The sequence below is a fragment of the Cynocephalus volans genome, chromosome 2 (assembly GCF_027409185.1).
Source record: "Cynocephalus volans isolate mCynVol1 chromosome 2, mCynVol1.pri, whole genome shotgun sequence".
Classification (NCBI taxonomy): Eukaryota; Metazoa; Chordata; class Mammalia; order Dermoptera; family Cynocephalidae; genus Cynocephalus; species Cynocephalus volans.
This window is the reverse complement of record NC_084461.1, coordinates 116,853,673-116,878,739: the sequence shown is the minus strand read 5'-3', so window position 1 is coordinate 116,878,739 and position 25,067 is coordinate 116,853,673. Positions and strand designations below refer to the sequence as shown.

General features: G+C 48.5%; 2 protein-coding genes and 1 long non-coding RNA gene across 3 annotated transcripts; 1 reads left to right on the top strand and 2 right to left on the bottom strand.

Annotated features, from left to right (window-relative positions):
• Nucleotides 1–541: 541 nt before the first annotated feature.
• On the bottom strand, nt 542–8,888 carry IL4 (interleukin 4). The gene is made up of 3 exons (XM_063087631.1): nt 8,751–8,888; nt 3,053–3,220; nt 542–640 (listed from the first exon to the last, which is right to left on the bottom strand). The coding sequence occupies exons 1-3, from the start codon at nt 8,886–8,888 to the stop codon at nt 542–544; spliced, it is 405 nt and encodes a 134-aa protein (XP_062943701.1).
• A 7,214-nt stretch (nt 8,889–16,102) lies between these two features.
• LOC134367857 (uncharacterized) lies at nt 16,103–17,679 on the top strand. The gene is made up of 2 exons (XR_010022439.1): nt 16,103–16,172; nt 17,236–17,679. It is a non-coding gene; the product is annotated as an uncharacterized LOC134367857 (long non-coding RNA).
• A 2,371-nt stretch (nt 17,680–20,050) lies between these two features.
• On the bottom strand, nt 20,051–21,997 carry IL13 (interleukin 13). Its single transcript, XM_063087630.1, has 4 exons — nt 21,866–21,997; nt 20,831–20,884; nt 20,500–20,604; nt 20,051–20,146 (listed from the first exon to the last, which is right to left on the bottom strand). The coding sequence occupies exons 1-4, from the start codon at nt 21,995–21,997 to the stop codon at nt 20,051–20,053; spliced, it is 387 nt and encodes a 128-aa protein (XP_062943700.1).
• Between the last annotated feature and the right edge of the window lie 3,070 nt (nt 21,998–25,067).

Sequence of the window (25,067 nt, the reverse complement as noted above, 5' to 3'; positions counted from 1 at the left end):
ATAAGATTTGAAAATCAAGAAAATTTACATTATTATAACTTTAAATATTGTTCTTTGCAGAGCCATGTAATGTGTGAGGATTACTTATTTTTTCTACAGACTTAATATAACAATCCTTGTGCCAATGGGAGAAGAATATTCTAAGCATCCAGTGGACAGACACCTTTTTGATTCAGAAATATTGGTAGTCGGTAGGACTCACGGACCCACTCTGCAAACTCTCTTACTTATCATTTACATCTTGTGTTGCTTGTATTCTTTAACTATCTTGTGCGTTATGTCCCCAAACTAGGAGAGGGAACTCCTTGAGAGGGAAGTGGTATTTCCTTTTGGTCCCACAGCATTTGTGGTCTCTCAGTAAATTAAATTGGTTTTCTTAAAAGTTGCAAACCATAACTTCATTTGTCAGGTAAGCATAGCCAATACCATTAAATGCCATTGCTGTTTGATTATACGTATACTTTATTTTATGATGTGTTATAAATATATAAATATTTAAAAATTAAAGCTATTAAAAACTAATAAATTAAAATATTCAGCTTCAACACCACTCTGAAATTTTCTTTTGCATGTTCATCTTTAACCTTTCCAAGAAGTTTTTCAATGTTCTCTTCTTGGCTTCATTCACAGGACAGTCTTTCTATAAAAGAAACATTTCATTAGCTTGGATTGGTAAGCATTTGAGTCTTGCTGTCATGCCTGTCTACCTGAGCAAGCCTATTCTGGCACTTGCCACCTGAACAATTATCAAACCAGGGCCTCCAGTCGAGCTTGATTGGAAGTCTGATTCTGCCACTAAGCCAGCAGGAATTGCCTGTTTCTGGTACGTACTACTTATACTACTAGAAATGGTTACTATGCCACTACTACCTCTCTGCCTTGAGGGGTTGCCACAGTCTCTGAAGAGGCATGTCACAGCTAGGTGCTGCTCAGAAGGAGTAACATGAACGTGCAGGCTCAGACCTCCCCTTTGCCATACTGCACCTTCTGAATGGCTGCCTGGACTGCTGAGAGAGATAACTTCCTGCCCATTAAACAGCAGCACCACAGCGTAGCAGCCCTAAAGGTGGAAAGGATTCCAGGTACCTGCCACCAGGCTACTGCTTCAGTTTGAATCTCACCTCTACCATTTATTATGTTGCTTAGAACAAGCTACTTAAGTTACAAAAAAGCTTCCATTTCTTCCTTTGTAAAGTGGGGACAGTAGTTTGCCTGCTTGCCTACTTTATAACATAATTAAAAGGGTTAAAAGAGAGAATGCATGTTGTGTCAGGTCCCTGTTCCATTACCTTACCTTATAAATAAGGCAGTAAGCCCACGGAGGGGACTAATGTCTCTACTCTTCTCTAAAGCCAATTCCTCCACTTGGCATTAGAAAACACCCACTCTTGGCTACAAGGACTTCTGTCCTTGTATTATTCTCCCTCTTTCCTATATCATCAATTCTCCTTTCTCTACTGGATCATTCCCATTGGCTGAATATATGCCCCACCTTCAAAGAACTTTCCTCATTCCACACCTGCCCTTCAGCTCCATTTCTCTGCAATCTTACAGCAAAACACCTCAAAAGCGTTTTCTCTACTCACTGTCCCTTCTTTTTCATCTCTCCCCACTCCATCCTCTACTGAACCTGCTCCAGTTAGGCTTTCATCCCTGCCTCTCCATTTATATCAGCATCACTGATAATCTCCATCATGCCAAACCCAATGGCCATTCTCACTCTTCATCTTACTTGACCTTTCCATACATTTGACACAGTTTATCACTCCCTCCTTCAAAGAGTTTCCTCACTTGCCTTCTGGGGCACAACACACTGCTCAATTTTATCCTACTTCACTGGCTACTTCTCAGTCTCCTTTGCTGGAGCCTCCTTCCTGACCTCTCTATGTTGGAATACCTCTAAGATCAGTCCTTGTATCTCTTTCTTCCTCTGTTATTCAGACTTTAAATAATATCTATCTGAGGACTCTCCATTTTGTATTGAAAGTTCTGATCCCTCCCCTAAGCTGCAGTCTTTTCTAACCATCTTAACATCTCCACTTGGCTATCCAATAGGTACCTCACATGTGATATATACAAAATTGAACTCTTGATCTTCCATACAGCTTCCAGCCCTGCTTTGCCCCCAGTGTTCCATATCTCTGTAAACAGTACCAGCCATCCCCAGAGGGCTTCAAGCAGGAACCAGGAGGTCGCCTTTTACTTCTCTGTCTCTCGCTCTTCACGACCCATCTGTCAGCAAGTCCTTCTGGCTCTATCTTTAGTTATATCCCAAATCTCACTGCCTCAGGTGCTCCCCCCATGGAGGCCACCATCATCTCTAACTTGGTTTACTCTAGTACCCTCCCAGAAAGACATCTTGCTTCTATGCTTAAACTTTCCTATTTAGTCTGTTTACCACACAGTGGCCAGAGTGATCATTTTACATCACATAAATCAGATCATAGTCTTTGCCCTGCTCAAAACTCTACAGGTGTTTCCCACCATACTTGGGGCAAAATCTAAAGGCCTTGCATGATCTGATCTTCTACTGAACTTCCCCTTGCTCACTCTGATCCAGCCACACTGGCCTTCCTACTGATCTTCGAACACATGAAGCTCATTTCCACCTTAGAGCCTTTATATAGCCATTCCTTCTGCCTAGAATGTTTTTCCCCAGTTAGTCGTGTGGCCCACTCTCACAATTCAAATGTCTGCTCAGATAATATCAACTCCTAAGTCAGCCCCCTCCCCTGTGATCCCTATGTTCTTTATTCCTGTATTTTTCCTCATAGCACTTACCACTACTGGACATCATATTACATGTTTGTTTTTCTAAATTTCCCACTAGAACATTCCATGAGAGCAGGGACTCAGCCTGCTTGTCTCTGATGCTGCATCCCCCATGCCTAGAACAGCACCTGGCACTTGTAGAGCCTCCACAAATACTTGTTGGACTAACGAATGGGTTGATTAATCAAGGGTACTACAACTCAGGAGGAATGTCTAGAAGTGAGGCTGCTGTCCATCAGGAGCCAGGGTGTCAGCTTACCAGTAATGCAATGCAGCTTACCATATCTGTCATGCTGTAGAGGTTCCTGTCAAGTCCTTTCAGGTATTTAATCAAGAACCTGTGCTGAAGCACAGTTGCATTCCTGCAGAAGGTTTCCTTCTCGTGGTGACTATAGAACTGCCGAAGTGCAGTCGCAGCCCTGCAGAGGGTTTCCATCTCAGATGTGTTCTAGAAAGAGAAATGCCACAGATAGCCATGTGCCAGCTCTATTTTGAACAAGGGAGGTATATTTTTCCTCTTGATTTCTTCTTTTCAGGAAGACAAATGGAGAAAGTGAGTTTGCTCAACTATGGATACATATTCAACTATTCCTGCCACATGAATGAAGGCTGCTCATCATATCCTAAACGTCTGTAAACAGCCTCTCTCAATTATGTGCAAATGCAGCAACCTTCTTCTCAGAACCTCGCAATTTCTTTTCCCTTGGAGGGTTTTGGTGAAAGGGTAGCCGAATAAAGTCACCCGGCTAGGTAAATGGCAGAGTGGGGATCTGTCTCTGCAGCCTGTGTTCATGTCTTTGTACCATGTGAGCTGTTCTTTCTATGCAAAGTGCCCACATTAGCTCTTAGTTAGATTCTGCTCTCACTCCTATACAGTTTTAAAATCCAGCTTTCCCTGGAAATCCTACATACTTGTTGAATAAATGGATGCCTAGCTTTTGGTCTGGACACTGCAGCTCTGGGCAGGACTCTCCATTTGGCCCTCCCTATGGAAGATAGAGCATGTAGAAGTTTATGGTCCAAGTGAGGAGATAGGACATTTCCCCATACAGCGAGAGGTGAGTGCCCAGACTGGGGCAAGGTGTGTCAGGAGACTGGCCCAGAGAGATCAGGGGAGGCTTCTGGAAGAGGGTACCATTGAGCTGGGCTGGTCCTTGGACAGACCTTCTGCAAGGGGCCTTTGACCTTGAATGGTGCAGAGTCAGAACTTCCTTGGAATGCTGGCAGGTCTGACATGGGTCTGGCCACATGGCTCTTCCTGGGGATGTTGGGCCTTAGAAGGGGACATGTACAAGCGGGGAATCTTGTTAGGATTGTATTTCAGTCTGAACCAGACCTTGGGTGTCCTCTCATTTTCCACTGAAGAACAAAGGCATGGAGCCTGAAGAGTGGTCTTAGCTTGAGCCTCGTTTCTCTATCTCATTCAGATAAAGAAAGGTCTCTCTGGCCTCTGCTAGGACATGCTCTAGTGCCTTACTATTCGAAGTATGGCCCGTGGACCAGCAATATGGACATCACCTAGGAGCTTGTTAGAAATGCAGAATCTCAGACTCCCCGTTCCAGAGACAACAAATGAGAACGTGCAGGGACAAGATTCCCAGGGGACTTATATGAGAAGCACTGTCCCAGCAGTTTTAAGTTTTTATAGTTACATGTTTTTTCTGATTATCAATGTATGCATTTATTATAAAGGTAATATACATTCAATAAAAAATGAAATCACTCATCTAACTGGCCAGAGATAACTACTGTTAATATTTTGGTAAGTATCTTCCAAGGTTTTTTTTAATACTTTTTTTCAAAATAGGGGCCAACTATTCATACTGTTTTGTAACCTTTTTACACTTAACATATACTACAGGCATTTTCTTAAAGTCATTCAATAGTGTTTAAGAACATGAGATTGAGAGCTGCATAGAAACCCATTGCGTATGTGTACCATAATTTATCAGTTCCCTGGCAGTGCAGTTTTTTGCTTCTGTAAATAATGCAACACTGAATAACCTATGTAAATCTTTGTGTTTATCTTGTATTTCTGTAGGCTGAATTCTAGAAGTGTTCTTATTTTAAGGTTTTTACAGGAAGATCTAGACCCAGATGAGGCACCAGAATCTCAGATGACAAAAACTTCCCCTTCCCCCTGTAGGGCTTGATGTCCCATGGGTAGGACTGTTGGAAGGGCATTTAGTTAATGAACTGGTGGAGAGGCACCCCTGGTTCCTGATTCTAGAGGAAAATTTAAGAGCAGTGCCAGTATCTCTGGCCTCTGGGAGTCAAGAAACCTCCTTCAGTTAGCTCAGTTGTTTCGAGCGTGGTGCTGATAACATCAAGGTCCAGGGTTTGATCCCTGTACCAGCTAGCTGCAAAAATATAGATAAAAATAAATTTTAAAAAAAACAACAAGAAACACTGGCTTCTTTAAAAAAGGAAAAAAAAAAAAAAAAAAAACCCCAAAACTTAAAAATAAAACCATCACCATACCCTCTGGGTTTTGTGGATGAATAGAGGTGGTGAGGACAAGTGGAAGGCAGGTTCTGCCCATGTATCCAGATGTAGGCACATGCCCATGTTGCTGTAGAAAGAACAATGAGATTCAAGAAAGCCAAAAGAAGAGCCCCCTTGACTTATTTTTCCATCAAAACTTAGATTATTCTGAAACTCTGGCTTGGAGCCTAAAAATTAAACTGCCTCTTAGTTTTGACCAGTATATGGCCACATAATATAGGGAAAACCGTCTAAAGATATTTTTCAAAGGACTTTCTCGAGGTAATTAAGATAAAACAGGGATTTAATAGAGTCTGCATCAAATGGAAACACTTTAAAAGAACTAATTCTAAGGCAGTTTTAGTCAAAGGCTTTAACATTTTAGTCTCACTGATATTGCAACAAAAGGGTGACACTCTGTTCCACCCTTGGTTTCTGGTCCAGAATGCTTTCATCTGCCTGTCTAACTGCCTGAGCGTGTCTAGCAGTGCTCTGGGGCACTGTGACAGCCTAGTGGACCTTGCAGTTCAGAACTGCTCAGGAAGGGACTCAAAAGGAGGGCCTACATTGATGCCAGAAGGAAGTCTGTCCCTCAAGGGAATGTCAGGAAATGGACACCTGAGAGATTTCTTCTGTGGCAGTGACTTTTAGAGTTCTAACTTGGTTATTGACCAGCCTCATTTAGGGCCGTAAAAATCCAATTTTATTGGTACTGCATTCATTACCTCCAATTCTGCCCAAATTTAGTCAGCTAGTGCTGTGTATGAGAAAATCCTTTAAAAAACAAACAAAACCTATTTGAGGTTCAGTATGAAGCTCTCTGAAGAATTATGGACTTTAGCTGTCTTGGTGGGTTGAAAATACTTCCACTTAATCATCCACCAAAGAAATTCTTCATAGACCACCCAGCTTGCTTGCTTTCCTCTTTGCTCTTCTTCAGATAGATAACCTTAGTTGTGTAGGCACCTGGGTAGGCGTTGCCTATGAAGCCCAGGATTTAGGTCAGTACATTCTTTCCAGCAACTTCCAAGAGCAGGATTCTGCCCAACTTAGAGATACTAGAATTCTTGATCCCCAAAAGCGGTAAAATCAATACACTGGACCTTAGAAAGATGTTCTTTTTTGGGACACAAAGAAGCACCTTTTCTTACCACCTACCACCTCTGTGAGTTTTTAAAAATAACCTCTCCCTGTTCCGAAATATCTTAATATATAAGGAAGCAGCGCTCAGGCTTTGAGGGAAAGAAAAGAATGGAAGAGTGAGATTGTTAATTCTAGGAGGAATGGAAGCAGTCCGAGGGAAGGCATATGAGATGGGTAAGGGTGAAGGAAGGCAGGGGGACTTGTTGTAGATGTCTGTGTGTGTGGTGAGCAAGGTACGTGACAACTGAGCAAAGAATGGGTGGGCAACAGTATGGTGAGGCCTGGCCTGCGTGGGGTGGGGGCTGGGTCTTCTAGAAACAGCCCAGAGACAGTCACCCCAGGCTTGGGGTCGCAGAGGGTTTGATCATTTCCAACCTCTTTCTTAGAATTATTGCTTCTCCACAACCAGTCTTTGCCTTTAATCAGGGTTATATCATCTTACAATAACACTTTCCACTAACTCAAGGGCTGGATTCCAATCAACCTTCAGATCACCTTCAACATCACTTTCATACCTTCAAATGTGGAAATTTAGGTGCAAAGAGATGTGAAGACTTGCCAAAGGCCACATAGCTAATTAATGGCAGAACTAGGGCAAAAGCCACAGATTATCTCACTTGAGACCCTCGGCACTTCCTCCAGGGCCAGTTCCTAGGGCGCTGGTCCCTTCCTTTGGCTTTGGCAGAGCCTTCTCAGCGGTGCAGCAAGCCTCTGGAAAACCCAGAGCACAACCCACTGGACTCTTGATTTCTAGTAGGTTAGTAGGTATCGTCTGGGTTGGAAGGACATGGAGATTTTATATATATAAAAGTATATATTTATATATGCGTATATATGTATATACACACGTACGCGAGGGGTCTTCAAAAAGTTCGTGGAAAGATTTGTATTTTAAATCTGTTTTCCCACAAGTGGTTTAAGTACCCTCATATATAATTATGTATCTTGTATCTATATATGTATGTGTGTGTGTGTGTGTCTGTGTGTGTAATTTTGTTCTTCAGAATCTGATCCTGTATCAGACTGCTGGTGATCTGTAATGCAATGAGATATTCCAGATAAAGTCCTGAAGAACAGTTTCCTGAAGAAGTAGGATAGCCCTGTTCTATTGCTTGGGTGCTGGGGTGTGACCCTGCCCAGCCCACAGGGCTTCACTCCTGGCCAAGTCACTCCCTCTGGTACACATGGGAAGCAGGTAGTGAGGAGACCACTGGTAAATTGAGGCTTTAGGGCTTTCATTCTCAGTTGTGTGTTTCCATGAAAACAGGAACTGAAGCGCACAAAGCTATTGATACGGCCGTAGTCATGTGTTTGTCAGAGAAAATGCACTATCAGCTGTCAAATCTATCTCCTCCCACTACAGATAGAGGGGCGGGGGTGAGGCGGCACAGGAGCAGAAAGGCGAGATGCCCAAACAGCCAGAAGCAGGGATGCATTGGACTCATCCCACAGGACAGTTCCGGACCAGGCTGGAGGGGAGTTTGGCAGGACAGAGCAAGCTGAGGGTCTCTAAACAGCCAGCCTCAGACCCAGTGGGCAATTAAGTGACCAGACTGTGGAAGAGGAGGCGCTCGGCGATACCTTTTCTGTTGCCATAGGAAGTCTCTTAGACAAAATGAAAGCTCCCTCAACCTGTAATCTCAATATCTGTTTTTGTGAGAGTATTTGGTTTTTCAGAAATGTATGGGCCATATAAATTCTCTCATTAAACAGGCATTTATTGAGTGACTCTTATGTTCCAAGTACTAAAGTAAGGCTGGGTAAAACCTAAAGAGCTTTTCCTTGACCAGGATCTGAATTAGTATTACAAAATTCAAGCTTTCTATTACACACCTTCTAAATCTAGTGAAACCAGAAACACCAAAACATGCTTAAGAGTGAAGATCAGAATTCTCACTCTTTGAAAACATTTAGCATCTTAGAGTTAATTGGGCCTGCTCGTTTTCCATTAAAGAAGTTTCTTGTTCAAACATTTGTGACGGCTTTCCTCTCCCAAGTCACCCACCAGCCAGAGCAGATCACAGAACAGCTTCTTACCTTGGGGACAGCAAAGACGTCTGCTATAGTCAACTCGGTGCACGGAGACTTGGCCCAGGCAGGAATGAGAGAGAGCAAGAGACAGAGTTAGCTTCCAACTGGACAGAGAAATCCTTGTTAAGCATCTCCCACTCTCTCAAACTGAGAAAACTTCCTACAGTCCCTCAGAAAAAGAAGTCTCGCTATGCTCCCTGTCCTGCCACCAGCCCTCAACTCCCAATTTCTCTAGCCATTGTTATGTTCTTCTTATAGTCTAGAAATACACATAGCACCACCAGCACATCTGGAGAGATGGTGCCAGATAGGTTACTCACCTTGTCCTTTTCGAGGAAGTTCAAGGTTGTGATGATCTCTGGTAAGGTAATATTGCATTGACGTCTGCGGATAACGTTGCCGGAACATGCTAGTAGGCAGAACAGAGTGGGGATCAGTTGTAGGGAGGTGAGACCCATTAATAGATCTCTATTTGCAGTGACAAGGTGAGACAATTAGTTTATCAGGAGAAGCTAACAATGCAATTCTGACAAAGATATCTCTATATATAGATTTAAAATTGCTGAAACCGAGGGAAAATGAGTTTACATTGGAAATATTCGTTACAACAGATTGTCAGTCATTTGGGGCCAATCAGCACCTCTCTTCCAGGAGAAAAAAATGCCTCACAGAAACAGGTAAAATGTTCCTGTGAAATCAGACCAATAGGAAAATGAAACTTTTTTTTAAAATTAACTACAAAGTTTCAGCATAGGAAATTACACCATAATTTGTTTTTTAGATTAATCTTATCAGCTTGGGGTTGCTGCTGGCGTTTTGCTTTGCACAGAAAGCAAAGGCCACAGGTGTCCGAATTCATTTTAGAGAGTCCTCCTGGGGAAAGATAGAGTAATATCAAGAAAGTTTGACTTGAATAGTATTTCAACCTGGCTTTTTCCAAGTACGGTGGCATCTTGGAAACTCTCCTGTCGTGGAAAAGCTGATCTGGGGTTCTTTCTCTGGGCGGAAAGAGAATAACGGGCACAGATTCCCTCCTGTCCTATCACCGGGACAGGCCGTTCTTCCAAGTTTAGGTCTCTGAAGAAGGACAGGTAACATCAGGTGGGGCTTAGTTTGGGTCGCAGCAGGGCACAAGATCTTTACCAGTGGGGAGGCCCTCAGCAAGGTTTTAGGAATGACCAGCTTTTAAAAAAATGTATACTTTTAAAAATTGACATAATTGTACATATTTATGATGTACAAAGTAATATTTTGATACATGTGTGCAATGTGTAATGATCGAATCAGGGTGATTATCATATTCATCACCTCAAACATTTATCATTTCTTTGTGTTGGAAACATTCAAAATCCTCTCTTCTAGCTATTTGAAAATACACAATAAATTGTTAACTGTAGTCACCCTGCAGTGCTGTAGAACACTGGAACTTACTCCTCCTGTCTAGCTGTGAGTTGTATTCGTTAACTAACCTCTTCCTATACCCTCCTCCCCCTCCTTTCCAGCCTCTAGTTACAACTATTCTACTCTCTACTCCTATGAGCTCAACTTTTTTAGCCTCCACATATGAGTGAGAACATGCAGTTTTTGTCTATTTTTCTGTGCCTGGCTTATTTCACTTAAAATTCAGGAATGACCACTTTTTAAATGGAACTTAAACTCATCCTCAGCTAATTAGGAAGAAGAGCCACAATCTTACCAATTTACCCATCAGTTCTCTTTGTCCATGCCCCCTACCCCCTGTTGTTTCAATCTAATTCATGTGGACCTGAGGAGGTGCTCATCACCTCACCCCAGCAGTGAACTAAGGACCTCACTGTGCACTTAGGTGCCTGGGGGTGCAGTGTCCTCTTCTGCCTCAGGACCCTCCCCACCCTCTGAAGAAAGGGCTCAAGCTCAAGGGGCAGCCGGACTCCTGGGTCCTGGCACACACACTGCTTTTCTCTCCCACAGCTTTTCCTCTCCAGTTCCCTTCCTTTGGCTTCTCACTTTCCTCTTCCTACTAATTTCTTCCGGAAGATCATCTAGAAATGTTTGTTGCTAGGGTTGTTCCTGAGTTTTGGCTTTATTAAAATATTTTTTTTAATTGACAGAAATTTTATGTATTTATGATGTACAATGACATAATCTTTTGGAATATGTGCACATTGTGGAATTGCTGAATCAAGCTAATTAACGTAAGTGTTACCTCCCATGCTTATCATTTATTTGTAGTGAGAACACTTAGAATCTACTCTGTTAGTGATTTTTAAGTAAACAACACATTGTATTGACTATAGTCACTATGTTATATAACAGATCTCTTGAGCTTATTCATCTGGCCTAACTGGAATTTTGTATCCTTTGACCAAGATCACCTCCCTACCCCGACCCCAGTCCCTGGGAACCACCATTCTACTCTCTGCTTCTATGAGTTCAACTTTTTTAGCTTCCACATACAAGTGAGATCATGTGGTATTTGCCTTTCTGTGCCTAGCCTATTTCACTTAGCATAGTGTCCTGTAGGTTCATCCATGTTGTTGAAAATTATAGAATTTCCTTCTTTTTTTTAAGGCTGACTAGTATTCCATTGAGTATATATAGCTTTGGATCTTATCACAGTGCCTGAAGCTCTGTGAAGGAGAGAATCTGGATAATTGTATCAGGAAGGTCCTTAGACCATACTTAGGTTCCTTCCACTGGGTCTGTGCAATAAGGTTGCAAACTCAATGCAGTGACTTCTGACACCAACTACCTGGTGTTGAGCTTCACAGGTCAGGGCACAGTCCTCCCTAATCCACCCTCACTTTTGACTAACTGGCTACAAATTTGGGAGTTTGTATTACTCCCTAAGATTCAATAATTCACTAGAATGACTCACAGAACTTAGGAAAGTGCTATGCATAAAGTCACAGTTTCATTATAGCAAAGGATACAAATCAGACAAAAGCAGCTAAAAGAGGAGACACAAAGGGTAAGGTCTAGGAGGATCCCAGACAGGAAGCTTCCATTGTCTTCTCCCTGTGGAGTCAGAGTGAGTCACTCTCTCAGCAACCCAGTGTGTGACAAAATGCAGAGTATTTCCTTACCAGGAAGGTGCACCTGAGCTGTGGTGTCCGGAGTTTTTATTGGAGTCTCACTATGGCAGCATAGCTGATTGAGTCATTGCCCAATCAGTTGAACTCATCCTCCAGACCCCTCCACAGAGGCCAGGCTAATATCACAGTAGCTCAGTGGCGGGGCCCACCCCCATCCTGAGTCATCTTGTTAGCACAACCTATCTAGGGGCCCACCCTGAATCACTTCATTAGCATAAACTAGCAGGGCCCACCATGAATAACAAAGATACTCTTGTCACTCAGAAAATTCCAAGGATTTAGAGGCTACCTACCAGAAACTGGTGACAAAAACCAGCCAAATTCTTTATTCTAAGGGTTTGAAGCCAGGTGGACCACCCAGGAGCTGGGACAAAGTCCAGATGTCTCTTTGGGTAAAGTTGATTCTTCACTACACAGACTGGGAGAAAATTTATGAGAAGAGCATATGGTTCCTTCCAGGAAAGGTAGGGACCTCACATCAGGATTAACTATCATGTGGAGTGAAGTGGAGCAGAGGCTCCACTTACAGCACTAGGGAGCTTGTCGAAAGACCATAGACACGCTAGAGGAGTTACGGTAAATAGGTTTCTGAGGGCAGTGGGGGTGCAGGGGAGAGCTGGAGGAGAGAGGTGGGGATCTGGATGTCTGAGAGACGATGTGAAAGCCATTCGTGATTCAGCAGGCATCTCTCTGAGCACCCTCTAAGGGCCAGACCCTGGGCTTGAGGCTCTGGGGGCAAAGATGGTGGGTCAGAAAAGGAATATAATGTGGGAACCTTTAGCTCAGAAGCAGAATACAGCTTGTTTTGTTTGTTTCAATGGTTGAATGAGGTGGGGGGGTGAGGGGGAGAATAAACTTTCCAGAACATCGGGGAGTGACCAGAAGGTCCCCTCAAAGAGCAGAAGGAGAAGATGAGCCTTCCTCCCCTACAGTGATAGCACTATGGCAACTGCAGCTGTGGCTGGCTGGGCAGTGGTTGGGAAGGTGGGTGCTGCACTGTCAGGGACAAAGAGCAGAGCAGCGGCCACCGCCGTCTACCACCGTGAAGGAGCCTCCAAGCCTGCAGGAGTTATGGCAAGCACTGGGTGCTGGGTGGGCACCAAAGTTCAGGAAGGAGGGCGAAGTCTCTGCTGGGCTCTGGCTGTGTCAGTCACAGAACCTCCCTTCATCCTGCCTGAGAGCTGAGGAGCAGCGCTGTCCCCTCCATGCCACAGAGCTCTCCTTTCAGGGCCTGGAAGTTAGCCATTATGAGCACTGGCTCTTGGGGTGCAGCAAACAAGCCACTTATCAGCCCTGTGACCATGGGCAGATCCCTAACTCTCTCTAGGTCTCAGTCTCCTCATCTTGAACTGGGAATAATGTAGCTCTTCCTCATGAGATTCCTGTGAGAAGCAAGTGAGAGATTTCATGGAAACTTCTTGGTACATGTGGAAGGCCCAAAGGCAGGCACTTGCAGGATCCTGGAGGAACTGAAGAAAGCCGGGGCACCTGGAAAGGGAGCGTGGATGGGGGGCAGTTAAAACACAGCAGTGGTCCCATGAGAGAGGAAGCTGGCATGGACAGGGTGGGACAGTGGGAAGGGGAGCTGTGGATTTGGGAGTCATTGGGCAGCAGCTCCGAGTTGAAGTTAACACCAGGTGTCCTGGAGTCAGTGGGACCTGGCTGGTTCTGCATCTCAGCTCTGGGTGACCTTGGGAAAGCTACCCTGAGGATTCTCTGTAAAATTGGGCTATCAGGGGTATGGGAAGATTATATGAGGTAATAAAAATAAAGTGCTTAGTGTGGTGCCTGGCACGTAGTAAGCCCTCAATAAATGCCACCTATCATCATCACATCATTATTATCAGCACGTGGAATTGGTTGAGTATGGGCAGCAAGAAGACTGAGAAGTCACAGATGGCTCCAGAGATGGGGCTGAGGAGGGCAGGAGGTGGGTGGCGCGCGGGAGTAATGACCGAGGGGTGGCTGCAGGGCCCGTGACTGAGCACAAGGCAGGGCTGGGCTGGAGGTAGACACAGGCAACTAAGTCATGGGGAAGAACGGACCACTGGGGGCAGGGGAAGAGAGGGGACAAGACATGACCTGTGATGGGCAGAAGAGGAGGTGGGCAGCCTGAGACGGGACCCGGCGAGGCAGGGCGGGTGGGATCCAGGCGTGAGAGATTCTCAGAAAGGAGAAGTGGTGGTCGGGGCATCTGATGTTCCTCAGAGGTGGGGCCAGATAAGGGCAGAAGCCCGTCGCCGGATTAAGCGGTGAGTTGATAATCAGTGACGTCAGGGGGACACCTCTGAGTGCAGTGGGGGCGGATGCCAGACTGGAAGGGACCAGACGAAATGGAACCCACGGTGTGGGCAATGTATTTGAGAGCATGGGCCACGCAGGGCTGGGGTGTGGATGTGATAAGCTGCGAGGGGGCTTAAGGCTGGACAACAGTCACGTTCTGAGTGGGACACACGTGAGCACAGGCTTCCCTGGCTCAGCTGGTGGCAATACCCTCTTTCAAGGTGTTCACACGCAACACATGAAAATCTCACACGCCCAAATCCAATCCACCCCAGAGCCTCTACTTTCACCGTGTGCCTAGAATTTAATGACATAATGTCTTGGATTGTGGGGGGTGGCAGAGATGAAACAAAATTGGCCAAGTTGCTCATTGTTGAAGTTGGGTGATGGATGCCTGGGAGTTACTTTTGTATATGTCTGAAATTTTCTGTAATAAAACTTAATGGGTAGCAAATTTAAATTATATTTAATATTTTTACATTAATATTATATCATATTTTATATATTTATAATTTATACATCATAGCGTTTATGTAAATTATATGTAAAATATAAATATATATATATTTATATTTTATTTATATATATATTTATATATATTTATTCTGCACAGTCATCCGCAGAATCTGACCACATCTCACTGCCATGTCCACCCTCGTTTCCCACCTGGTTTCCTTCTGGAGCCTCCTAACTAGTCTCCCTGCTCCCACCCTTGTCCCCCATGTTCCATTCTTCACACAGCAGCCGGAGTGATTCTGCTGCTCCAGCCCTCATGGCCTCCCGAGCTTGCTCCTGCTCAAGACCTCGGCACCTGCGGTCCTCCTCTCCCTGAATGCTTCTCCTTCCTCACTTCATCCAGATTTCTGTTCTAGTCCTGCCTCCTTGGTGCCCTGACAGCCCTGACTGCTCTGTCTTCCTCTGGAGCACTCACCACTGCCTGACATATGCGTGTCCTCTGTTCCTTCTCCCTCCCACTAGAAGCAACCTTGTTTGCTTGCTGTGGATCCCCAGCACCTAGAACAGGGTCTGGCACTTGGTAAAGGCCTCCTCAGTAAACACCTGTTGAATGAACGGATGGAGCTCCATTTCACAGAGAGCCACTGAGACTTGGTCTAAGTGACAACAACGGAAGTCAGAGACACAGCTGGGACTTGAAACCGGGGTCTTACCCTGAAGTCCTTGCCCTGAGCCCCTGGCTGCACGGTCTGCCTGCACCCCTAAGAGAACAGGGGAGGGGACATGGAGAGCAGACACAGGGAGGACCCGATAAGGGCACAGGGACCAAGGGGAGGAGGGAGCGGGGCAGGCAGGGTGTGGACTCTGGCTTCGCTGAGCAGATGGTGAAGCAGCTCTGTAGGCTGCTGGCTTCTCTTTTCTTTGAGAAGCAGATGGCAGGTCCTTCTCCCAAGAGAGGCGGAAGCCTGCTGAGAACTCTTCGGGAACTCTCCATCTGTCCCCAGGGCGTTGATGAAACTTCAACCTCAGAGCTAACAGGCAGCCTACCCTTTCCCCTCTCACTCCCACCAGCTCCCCTGCCCCAGCCTCACAGCCCAGGGCCAGGTGAAGACCCCCAAGAATGGAAGGCCTTCCTCTCTCTTTGGCAATGCAGGATATGATGGGGCCCCAAGGGCCCAGCCCTTGGAAGCTGGATGACAGACTTCCTGCCAAGGCTGTGAGGTGCTGCCTCCCTGGCCCCTGCAGAACCCCAGCTCCCCTCATGAGAGAGCTGCTCCCAGGAGGTCTCAGAACTGAGCTGAGGGGGCTAGTGCTGGTCCACCAAGGGGAGCACTGCTGGGCCCCTTCTCCTGGTCCTGCATGGACCAGACACCAATTTCATGTTCTTTCTGCTTTTTTAAAATTAAATTTCTCTTTGTCCCTCATTGGAAAATGAATATATGCTCATTATAGAAAATGTGGGAAACAATGATTAGAAGAAAGGTAAATAAATGTGAAATTGCTTTTTCTTTTTAACTTCTCAATATACATTGTAGTCAATTTTCATGACCCTTTACCTGTTCCTCTTCCCCCTTCCTTCTCCTCCCCCCTCCTCTGGCATAGGGCTGGGCTGGGCAGGGGGGTCATGGACCCACTGGCCGGTGTGGTCAACTGGCCATCAGGCTGTGGTCTGCAGGGGCGCCCCGGCCATAAGGGTTTCTGGAAGAGACGTCCAGCCCCCGCACGCTTGTCCATCATGGTGCAGAGAGTGGAGCTGATGTGTGTTGCTATATTTAATTTTGGTGCCTGCGTCACCTCTGACTGCACAGCAGTGTCTGCCCAGGCAGGGCACAGCTGGGGGCGTTTCTGAACGACGCTGTGAGAGAATCACTTTCCACAAGAGAAGGCATTGTGGAGGGGAAGACAGAGAGAGCAACAGAAAGTGAGGTCGTAAGTAGAAAATTGCTTCTGGGATTTCAAATGGCTTCGTCATGGGGCCCTCCCTTTCTGCCGAGAAATCAGTTGATCTGGGAAAGTTCGTTGCAAACCATTTGCCCTGTTGCTTCTGGGTGGAGCCGAGAAATGAATGAAGATAATGAGGTTTTATGACTTTTACTGGGGTACTTCAAAAAGTTCGTGGAAAAATAGAATTAAAAGAGAATACAAATCTTTCCACGAACTTTTTGAAGTACCTTTTTCAGATTAGGAGTGGGCAGTGTGTGGGAGGGTGACCGTGGATATAGCCACCGGTTCTGACACCTGCTTGGACCTCTAGAAAGGCTTGATAGTGACTGGCGGGCATGTCTGGAACACGGCCAGCCTGGACCCAGCAGGACTTCCTGAAGGGAGTCAGTGGAAGGGAGGAATAAGTTTAGAGTCAGTCACAACTGACCAACTAAATGATGATAAGCAGATGACACTTCCCCGTTGGCCATAATGAAAAAGTGATAAGCTGGTGGGCTTGATAAAGCCCAGTCTTCAAGCTGCCCCCGGGTCACAAGGAAACACGATGCAGGCCTCGTCCTCCCGGGTCCTCCTCCTCCTTGTCCTGAGCAGTTCAGAGCCAGCCTCAGAGAAACCTCTGAAGTGACTTAGTGTTTTCTGACACCTCATCTGAGCAGCAAACAGAGGTTTTTGCTGCCGAGTTCACCGGAAACTTGTGAGTGTCTCACTTCTCACTTGAGCCCCAGCCCCTCTTCCAGTGAAACCTCCCAGGCTTGGGGTTCCCTGGGTACCAAGGGGCTCCCCACCCTGGGCCCCATGACCAGCATCTCCCTCCCACTCGTGGAGCAATCTTATCTCTTCTCACCCCCCCTCTCTTTGGGCCCTGCTGAGGGTTTGCCTTGTGCGTGGAAGAAGTTAGACCATGTGGTCAGAGAAAACCCCCAGCAAATACCCCAGGTGGTCAGTCCCCAGATAGAGGTGCTCCCAGCGACGTAGCTGACACATGCCTTTTTTCTGTTTCCTCTTTCTCTCTTGTTCCTGACTGGGCCCACCTCCCTGCTGCCACCAGCAGCGGCTTGGTTCTGTGGATCTGTAAGGCATTCCTCCTCTCTGGAGGGCCCTGTGGCCCCAGCTCATGGCACACCGCTGGTGACCACAGGTTCTCCTGCCTCGGGTACAGGAGCCACAGCGTGGCTAAGGATCTGGAGAGCTGTGGACCCCTAGTGGCAGGGCCCGGGACAGCTGGTCGGCGCTGGGCACCAGCCTCACAGACCCTCCTGCATGGATGGCTTGGAATACGTCCTTGCAAAAACCCTAAGGAACCCTCCTGCACGCCAGCCTCAGCTCCAGCCTTTGCTCTCAGGGGATTCATATGGAATTTCACTGGAAGACTTTTCATCTTTTTTTCGGACAGGCCAATGCCTTGGTTGGGTGGGGAGGACAAGGGTCAAAATGATGTTACCAGAGGAGGGATCGCTAAGTTCTGTTTAAAAAAACATTACTCTTCCATAAATATCCTTCTGGCCTTCAACTCCTAGACCCTGATGGAGAGGAATGCAGAGATCCTGACTTCCCGCATCCTCCCAGGAGGGCAGTTGCTCACTCACCTCCTGAGGGCAGGCCCTGCTGGGGAGAGCAGCCTCCTCCAGACCCTCCCCTTTTGTTCAAGAGTTCCTTCTGGTGCCAGATGTTGAGTACATGTGCTGTCATGGTCATCCCTTGCCCAGATGGCTGGGGCAGTGCCGGACTGCAGATGGTCCTCAGCCAATGGTTAGGGACTTAACAGGTTCTGTGACCCCCCTGGCACCACAGACGACCTGTCCCATCCCCTGCCCTGGACAGCCTGCTAGAGACTCAGCTCCTGTGCCCTTCCCCAAATCTTCTCTTCTCTGGGCTGAGCATCCCCAGCTCCCTGGCAGTCAGTCTTGGCTTGCTGCCTTGCCTCTCTGTGGGTGACAGTGAGCTGAGGAGGTGGAAGTGAGTGGTTCCTGAGGAGCCAGCCACAGGCACCGACCCTCTGGCCAAGTCCTTGCCATGTCCTCGCTGTTGCTTGAATGACGCACAGCTGCAAGCTCGCACCGCTCATGGGTGGCTGCCTTCGTTGACTCCTGAGCATCACCATGGTGTTCCCACAGGGCTCTGGGCTCCCCAGGGAGGGTGCCTGCCTGTCACTCAGAGTTTGAAACTTGTCACTAATAACCCACCACACAGCAAAGGCATCCATCCTTCTGGAGCCACCCTCTGTTCTGGGCACTTCCAGAAGTTCACAGTGCAAACCCTTGTTGATGGGCACAACCTTTAGCTGTGGCTCGCTAAGGCCCACTGGTTCTGGTGCTCCAGCTGCTGCCTGGGTCAAGGGAGAAGCAAAAAGACCTGCTCTGAGCAATGCAGTAGCCAGCACCCTTCCACCTCACCTCTCCACCTCAGTCCTTCCAAGATCCAGAGGCCACAATCAGCTTATACATTCTACATCTTTGTTCACAGAGGTGGTGAGTGTACCCTCCCTAATAATGAGAGATGTCCAGAAATCGAATGGCTGTCCCTAGAGAGAAGGTAGTGAGCTCCCCATCAGTGGCAGGTGCCCAAATGGGTCAATAACAGTATTATAAAGGGAAATAGTATATTCATGCCGGATGACACTTGGACAGATAGAGGAAAGGTGGCTAAGTGTGTGGGCTTTGGGTTCGAATCCTGACTTTTCTCCTTATCAGCAGTGTGACCTTGGGCAAGCTGCCTCCCCTCTCTGAGCCATGAGAGAGACACGAAAGTGTGTAGGTAGTTCCAGACACACATGGCTACTCGTCAGGAGCTGTGACCGTGAGATGACTTCCCAGGTCTCCACCTGCTCCAGATACCCCTTGAACCTGAGCAGAGGGTAGGGGCTTCCTCCAGGTCATGGTCCCCCACACCCAGGGGCTGACCTTCTTTCAGCCCAGGTCTTGTCCCTCATGCCCCCTGGCCTCATGCTTTGTTGGCCAGCCTGCCACCCACACAGCCCCTCAGAGCTGTGAGACCACAGACCAGCCTCCCCAAACACCAAAATAAAAGGCAAACACCATCAGGCCTATTTGTCACCATCTTTATTTCTGGCTCCCAGTTTGACACAGTCCATGAAACAACTTGTTCAATGACCCCTCCCCCCTTCTATATATTACTTCTTTGCTAATATATTTAATAGTTAACTTTAAATACAAGGAAAAACAATAAATTACTTCTTGGCTGAGGGCTGGCTGATGGCTGGTGGACAGGAGCGTTGCTCTCGCCCTCCCCTGTCCCCTGCCTCGGATGAGGACCCCAGTGAGGTAGCAGAGTTTGTACACAGTACGTATTACAGGGACTCCCAGTGCTCACTGCTTTAGTGCTGGAGCCCCACGTCCCAGGCCCTCGGCTCCAAGTTCCAGCAGCAACAGTCTCCCCCTGTCCCTGACACTGACAAACACTTGTTTAAATAACACACAATAATAAATAAGACCAAGAAGAAATGTGTCTGAGCTGCCCTCTGCCTCAATTGCCCCTGCGTGAAGCAGGTTCCTCTCCCACCACATGTCTGGCGAGGGCAGCCCCCACCATAATGCTACAGTTTCCTCTAAGGACAGAGAGGGGGCATCGGGCAATGTCTTCCACCCTCTGCACCGAGCTTGGAGCTCTGGATGAGGGGCCCACTGGGCTGAGCCCTGGCACCAAGGCAAGGGGCAGGCTGGGTCGTCTGGGCTGAAGGCAGGCAGCACAGGCTGAATCTAAACTAAGGAATGCTTACCCCCTCCCTACTCTTTCCCCCACCTCTCCAAGAAATTTCTGGCATCTGAAAGGAAAATGAATCTGCAACTTAAATAATCAGGACTTGACTCTGCAGATAATGATGCTGCTTTTCGTGCTTCAATTGGCTAATTGTGGTGATAAATTTTCCTTAAATGTCTGAGCAGGTCCTTTACAAACTTGTCCACTTCAATTTTGGTGTCTCGGGTGTGCAAGCTGGAAACCTACGGCAGGACAAAGAGAAAACGGCAAGTTAGTGGGACGCCAGAGGCAAGAACCACCAGCCTCTGCCGGGGCTTTCCAGGGACCATCATGTTTAATCCTCACAAAAGTCCCCATGAGGTGGATACAGTTATGACCCATGTTTTACAGATGTGGAAACTGAGGCTCACGTAAGAGTCAGGAGCTCTTGAGCCCAGGTCCTGTAAATCTCAGAGGCCATGTCCCTGCTGCGGCAGCAGACATACCCCCATGTGGACACACGCCTCAGATGCTCATCCAGGGTCCCCTGGAGCTCCCAGGGTGAGCCTCATGCTGGTGAGATTGCATGTGGGGTGAGACGTCGGGGGAGCCTTACCCTGGCTGAGCCCGCGTGAGTGCAGAGTCCTTTCAGCATCCTCTGGGTCTTCTGGATGGCACCGCAGCTGGAGATGTTGAGCAGGGACTCCAGGGCTGCACAGTACTGCTGGGAGGAGACCACCGAGGTGTCAGGCCTGCTCTGGGCAGCTGCCTGCAGTGAGTTTACTGGAGGAGGGGGGCTGAGAGGCCTGGTGGAGGTGGGTCTGAGTGATAGGAAGAGCCTGGATTATCAGGGAGGAGAGGGTAGCTTTTGGAGCCCGCAGCCATGAGAGTGAGGCTGAGGAGACTGGCCTCTGCCACCTCCCCCACCAGCGCCTGAGGGGCCTTACCATGCCAGCTGTCCAGTTGACACTCCACACCATGCTGCCATTGCAGAGGGGTGCCTGAGGGAGCAAAGACACAGTGAGCAGAGTGCTGGCAGGGGTCTTGGGCACAGGCCCCACAAGTGCACCCCTGGTGCAGCACAAGACAGGCCTGGCAACCCCTGGGATTGGGGAGACCCAGTGTATAGGGTCTTGGAGCTGAGAGAGAAAAATTGTGTGACACGACTAGTAAGGGACAAGCCTTATTGGAAGCTTGCTGTAACCAGGGCAGGAGGACAGGGTTCTTCAGGGAAGGGCCAGGGCAGGACTGGGTGAGGGAGAGGATGGCCTGGGCTGCTGTTGACCAGGACAAATCAGATGGGAGGGGTGGGGGTCTGGTATATTCAATACCCTGCTTTCTGAAGCGGGGGACACTGCAGTTAGGAGCACGGACACTGTGGTGCCAGCCAGGCCTGGTTTGAATCCGGCCTCTGTCAACTAATCACACTGAACCTTAGTCAGCAAAACAGGGCCATTGTACCTGCCTACCGAGGTGGCTGGTGGCAATGAAATGCCATGGAAAGCACCCAGCACCAGGCCTGGCACATGGTCAGGCTCAAAGTGTGAGCTGCTACCAGCATGGAGAGGAGCTGCTCTACCAATGAGCCCTTCCACAAGCAGGGGCCTAACTGTGATGCTGTGAATGACGGCTGCAGTACTGGGCTCCAAATCCAGGTGGAGAATGCCAAATGGTTCTGGGAGGATGCCGGCCCTTCTCTGCTTTCCTCTGTTCAGGAATGGCTGAGTAGGAGCTGGTGGTGGCAGGCAGGGCGAGGCTGAGGAACAGGTGGTCCCTGGGGGCTCTGCCAAACCCCTTCATAGGTTCATGCTTATTGCTGCACCCTCAGCCTGGCTTCTCTTTCTCCCCTATGGCAGGGCTTGGCCCCTAGTCCACGAGGCTTCTTCCTGAGCCACAAGCATCTTAGGGTGCTTGTCACCTCTTCCTGAGAGTTACCCACCCTGGTACCCTCAGGGCAGGGACCCTGGCCAACCGATACTCACCTTCTGGTTCTGGGTGATATTGATCAGCTCTTCAATGACCTCCTTGAGGGCTGTAGAGGGAGGCAGGGGACCTGGGGAGGCAAGGCCACCAAGGCAGGTGAGAGCAATGACCACCGTCAACCAGAGCGCCATCGGGCGGCAGAGAGAACACAGGAGGACGTAGGCTGGCCTAAGCTGAGCGGCTTGTGGCCTTGGCTTCTTGCAGCAGCTTTTATAGGCCCAAGTGGTGACGTCTCACACCCTAGTCTCCGCTTTTTTGGGCACTATCTACAAACCACATCTTTACTTATCTTGATTTTACTTTGTGGAAAATCCAGCATCGCATAAAGGAAAGAGTTTGATTTCTTGTGGACTTACTGAGGAGGGTCTAGGGCAGAGTTTCCAAGATCTGGATGGGCCTCCTTGCAGGAGTAGGCAAGAGGGCTCTGAGGCAGCCTGGTGGCAGCAGTGCCGGCTTGAACTCCAGAAGCACCGCTTGCCGACCACCCTGAGCACCTGCACAGCTCGCCCAACTCTGAGCGCCTGTCCTCAGAGCCCTTTGGGTCGCCAGAAGTGCTGGGCAGTCTCAGTGGTACTATGGCTGTGACCGCAGTCTACCAGCTGTGGGAATTTGGGGGAGTTATTTTTTCAATGAACCTGTCTCTTAAACAACCAAAGTAATACTTGCTTTGGATACAGAATTCCCACAGGACAAAAGAAGAGTGAAGTTCACTTCTTTGGGCCCACCTGATTCCTCCCTGGCCCCACGGTGGGAAGGATTATGAAAGTTCAGATTCCCAGGTTTCCACTGAAAGATCCAGCCTGATCCAGGGGTCCTCCTGAGAACTTTAAAGTTGTTTTGATGATAACTCTGAGTATGGGCAGCCTGAACACTAGGGTCCCCCTAGGCCATCAGCTAGGGGCCATCATGCTGGGAAACGCTTGCTGGGCCAGGCCAGCAGGGCAGGGGGCTGCCCTAGCCTTAGTCCAGGCCAGAGAGTGTAACTGTTCCCAGTGCCAGAGGCTTGGGGCCATCACCTTTGCCACCAGTCTCTGTGGGACCAACCCCTGTCCTCTGGGGGCCTCATGTTTCCCTTCTGCAGAATGAGGGCTATGGAAGGCAGCTCCTGGGCCTGTCCCCTGCCAGCAGCCCACCCCTTGGAGGGATGCTGGCAGGTAGTCTTTTCCCTGCTTTTCCCCTTTTCCCTAGAAGTCCTCCAGAAACCCCCAAGACAGAGACCACAGCATTTGCCTATTGGGTGCTGATGTCAAGATGTCTCCCTCACCCACTTCCTCCCCTAAGCCAGCACCTCCCCCTCTAGGCCCCTTCTCTGCCCAGGCTCCCTCGCCTCTTTCTGGCTGGGGCTCAACCTCCTTACAAGGGTCTTCTAAGGGATGCTGGAGCCTTCACTCCCGCTCAGAAGTCTCCGAGAGTTGCCCACCCTCTCTTCCCTTTGGAAACATGATTCCCACCCTCTGTTCCGTCCACACCCGGAGCTTCCCTGCCCAGCTGCAGGCCCTGACACCTGGAAGCCGGCCTCTGCCCCCCCGTGGCCCGCTATGCCTGGAGTGCCGCTGCCTGGTGTGTGACCCCTCCTTGGGCCTCAGTTTCCCCATCTGTAGAATAGGGCCAATGGCATCTCCCATAGGGTCTCTGTGATGGGGGAAGGAGCAGGAAACCACCTCGGGCTGTGCAAGTCCCAGAGCCCGGTGCTGGGATGAGTCAACGCCCCCTCTAACCCTCATGACCGGCAACAGCAGCTCGGGGAGCGGTGGGCAGGCGCCCCCGCGCGTGGGAGAGGGCGATGGCCCGCGCAGATAGGGGCGCGGCCCCGTGTCACGGGAGATGGGCCGATAAGCGGGCTCTGCGCGGCGGCTGGGGTGCGGGTGAGGGCGCAGACCCTCCTGTCGGGGGAGCTGCGCGCCCGGCGAGGGCGTGGCACAGGGGCACGTGGCAGTCCGGCCACCCGGGCCCCAGCCGCTGCCTCGGGCGGTCTGCGGCGCTTATTTCTTGCTTGTCCGCGGGGCTCCAACCCCGAGCGATTGTGATTCACACAAACTACGCAAGGGCTGCTCGGGCACTTGGCACGCGTGGCCCGCGGCGCGGGGACCGGGACCGCCCTTCTTGGCAGCAGCTCGCCCTGCGCCCGGCTTCAGGACAGCCGAGGTTGCCTTTCCCGCTTTTCCCTTCTTTGGGATTCAGTTGGCAAGAAAAAGAAAAAAAAATCCGGTTAGGAGGAGTAAGGGCCGGGCGAGTTGTTTAGTAAGTAAAACTATTTAACTTACTAGATTTTTATTTTTAGGAAAGTTACACTTGCAGGTAATTTTACAAATCAAGTAATTCATGGAGGACGATTATGAAAAACGGCAGCGTTGGGAATCAGTTCTCCATGGTCTTTTGCATTTCTGCACGTCCTGAGACCGCTATGCTTTGTCCCCGACCATCTTTTAAAGGATGTTTGTGTAGCAAGCAGTGGTCACCAGAGACTGGAGAGGGGAAGAGGAAAGGGACAGCAGGGAGAGGCTGGCCAACGGGTACCAAATTACAATTGGATAGGAGTAAATTCTGGTGTTCTGTTGCACAGTAGGTGACTATGGTTAGCAGTTAAATTCTGTATATTGCAGAACGGCTAGAGGAGAGGCTTTTGAATGTTCTCACCACAAAGAAATGACAAATGCATGAGATGATGGTTATACGAACCACCCTAACCCGATTTATTATACGACATATTATATGTAGCAAACATCAGATTGTACCCCATAAGCATGTACAACTACAATGTGTCAATTAAAATAAATACATCTAAAAAATAAAAATAAAGCAAATAGCCTTGGAAGAGAGTTTCTTCCTCCAGACCAAAAGGCAGGCACACTTACTGCCCATTATAAAAAAATTCAGGTTCCTTAAGCTCAGGTTTCCTCTCCTGCAAAGCAACCACTGGGCATTCAGGTGCCAGCTGCCCTCTTTGCACCACACAGTGAGAACTGGGATTCAGGGAACAGACACAAAAAAGCTGATATTCTACTACTACTTCTATGCATAATACACGTCCTTACCTTCGATCCAAGAATACTGAGTCTCCTACCAGCATCCATGAAACTGTGGCCTGCTTACTCAGCTTGTGGGTAGGAAAAAATCTCAAATCCTTCTGTTTTTGACAAGCATTCTCCACTCCAGACCCCCTTTGCCTCTTCTCCAGGGGAAGCACTATTTTAACCATTT

Coding starts and splice junctions, on each gene's coding strand:
- IL4 (XM_063087631.1), bottom strand. CDS start 8,888: ATGGGTCTCACCTCCCTACAACTGATCCCCACTCTGTTCTGCCTACTA. Junction 3,221..8,750: donor ACTTCCTCGAAAAGGACAAG/GTGAGTAACCTA, acceptor TTCTCTTTCTAG/AACACATCTGAGATGGAAAC. Junction 641..3,052: donor TCTACAGCATGACAGATATG/GTAAGCTGCATT, acceptor TTTCTTTTATAG/AAAGACTGTCCTGTGAATGA.
- IL13 (XM_063087630.1), bottom strand. CDS start 21,997: ATGGCGCTCTGGTTGACGGTGGTCATTGCTCTCACCTGCCTTGGTGGC. Junction 20,885..21,865: donor ATATCACCCAGAACCAGAAG/GTGAGTATCGGT, acceptor TTGCTCCCTCAG/GCACCCCTCTGCAATGGCAG. Junction 20,605..20,830: donor TCAACTGGACAGCTGGCATG/GTAAGGCCCCTC, acceptor TCCTCCCAGCAG/TACTGTGCAGCCCTGGAGTC.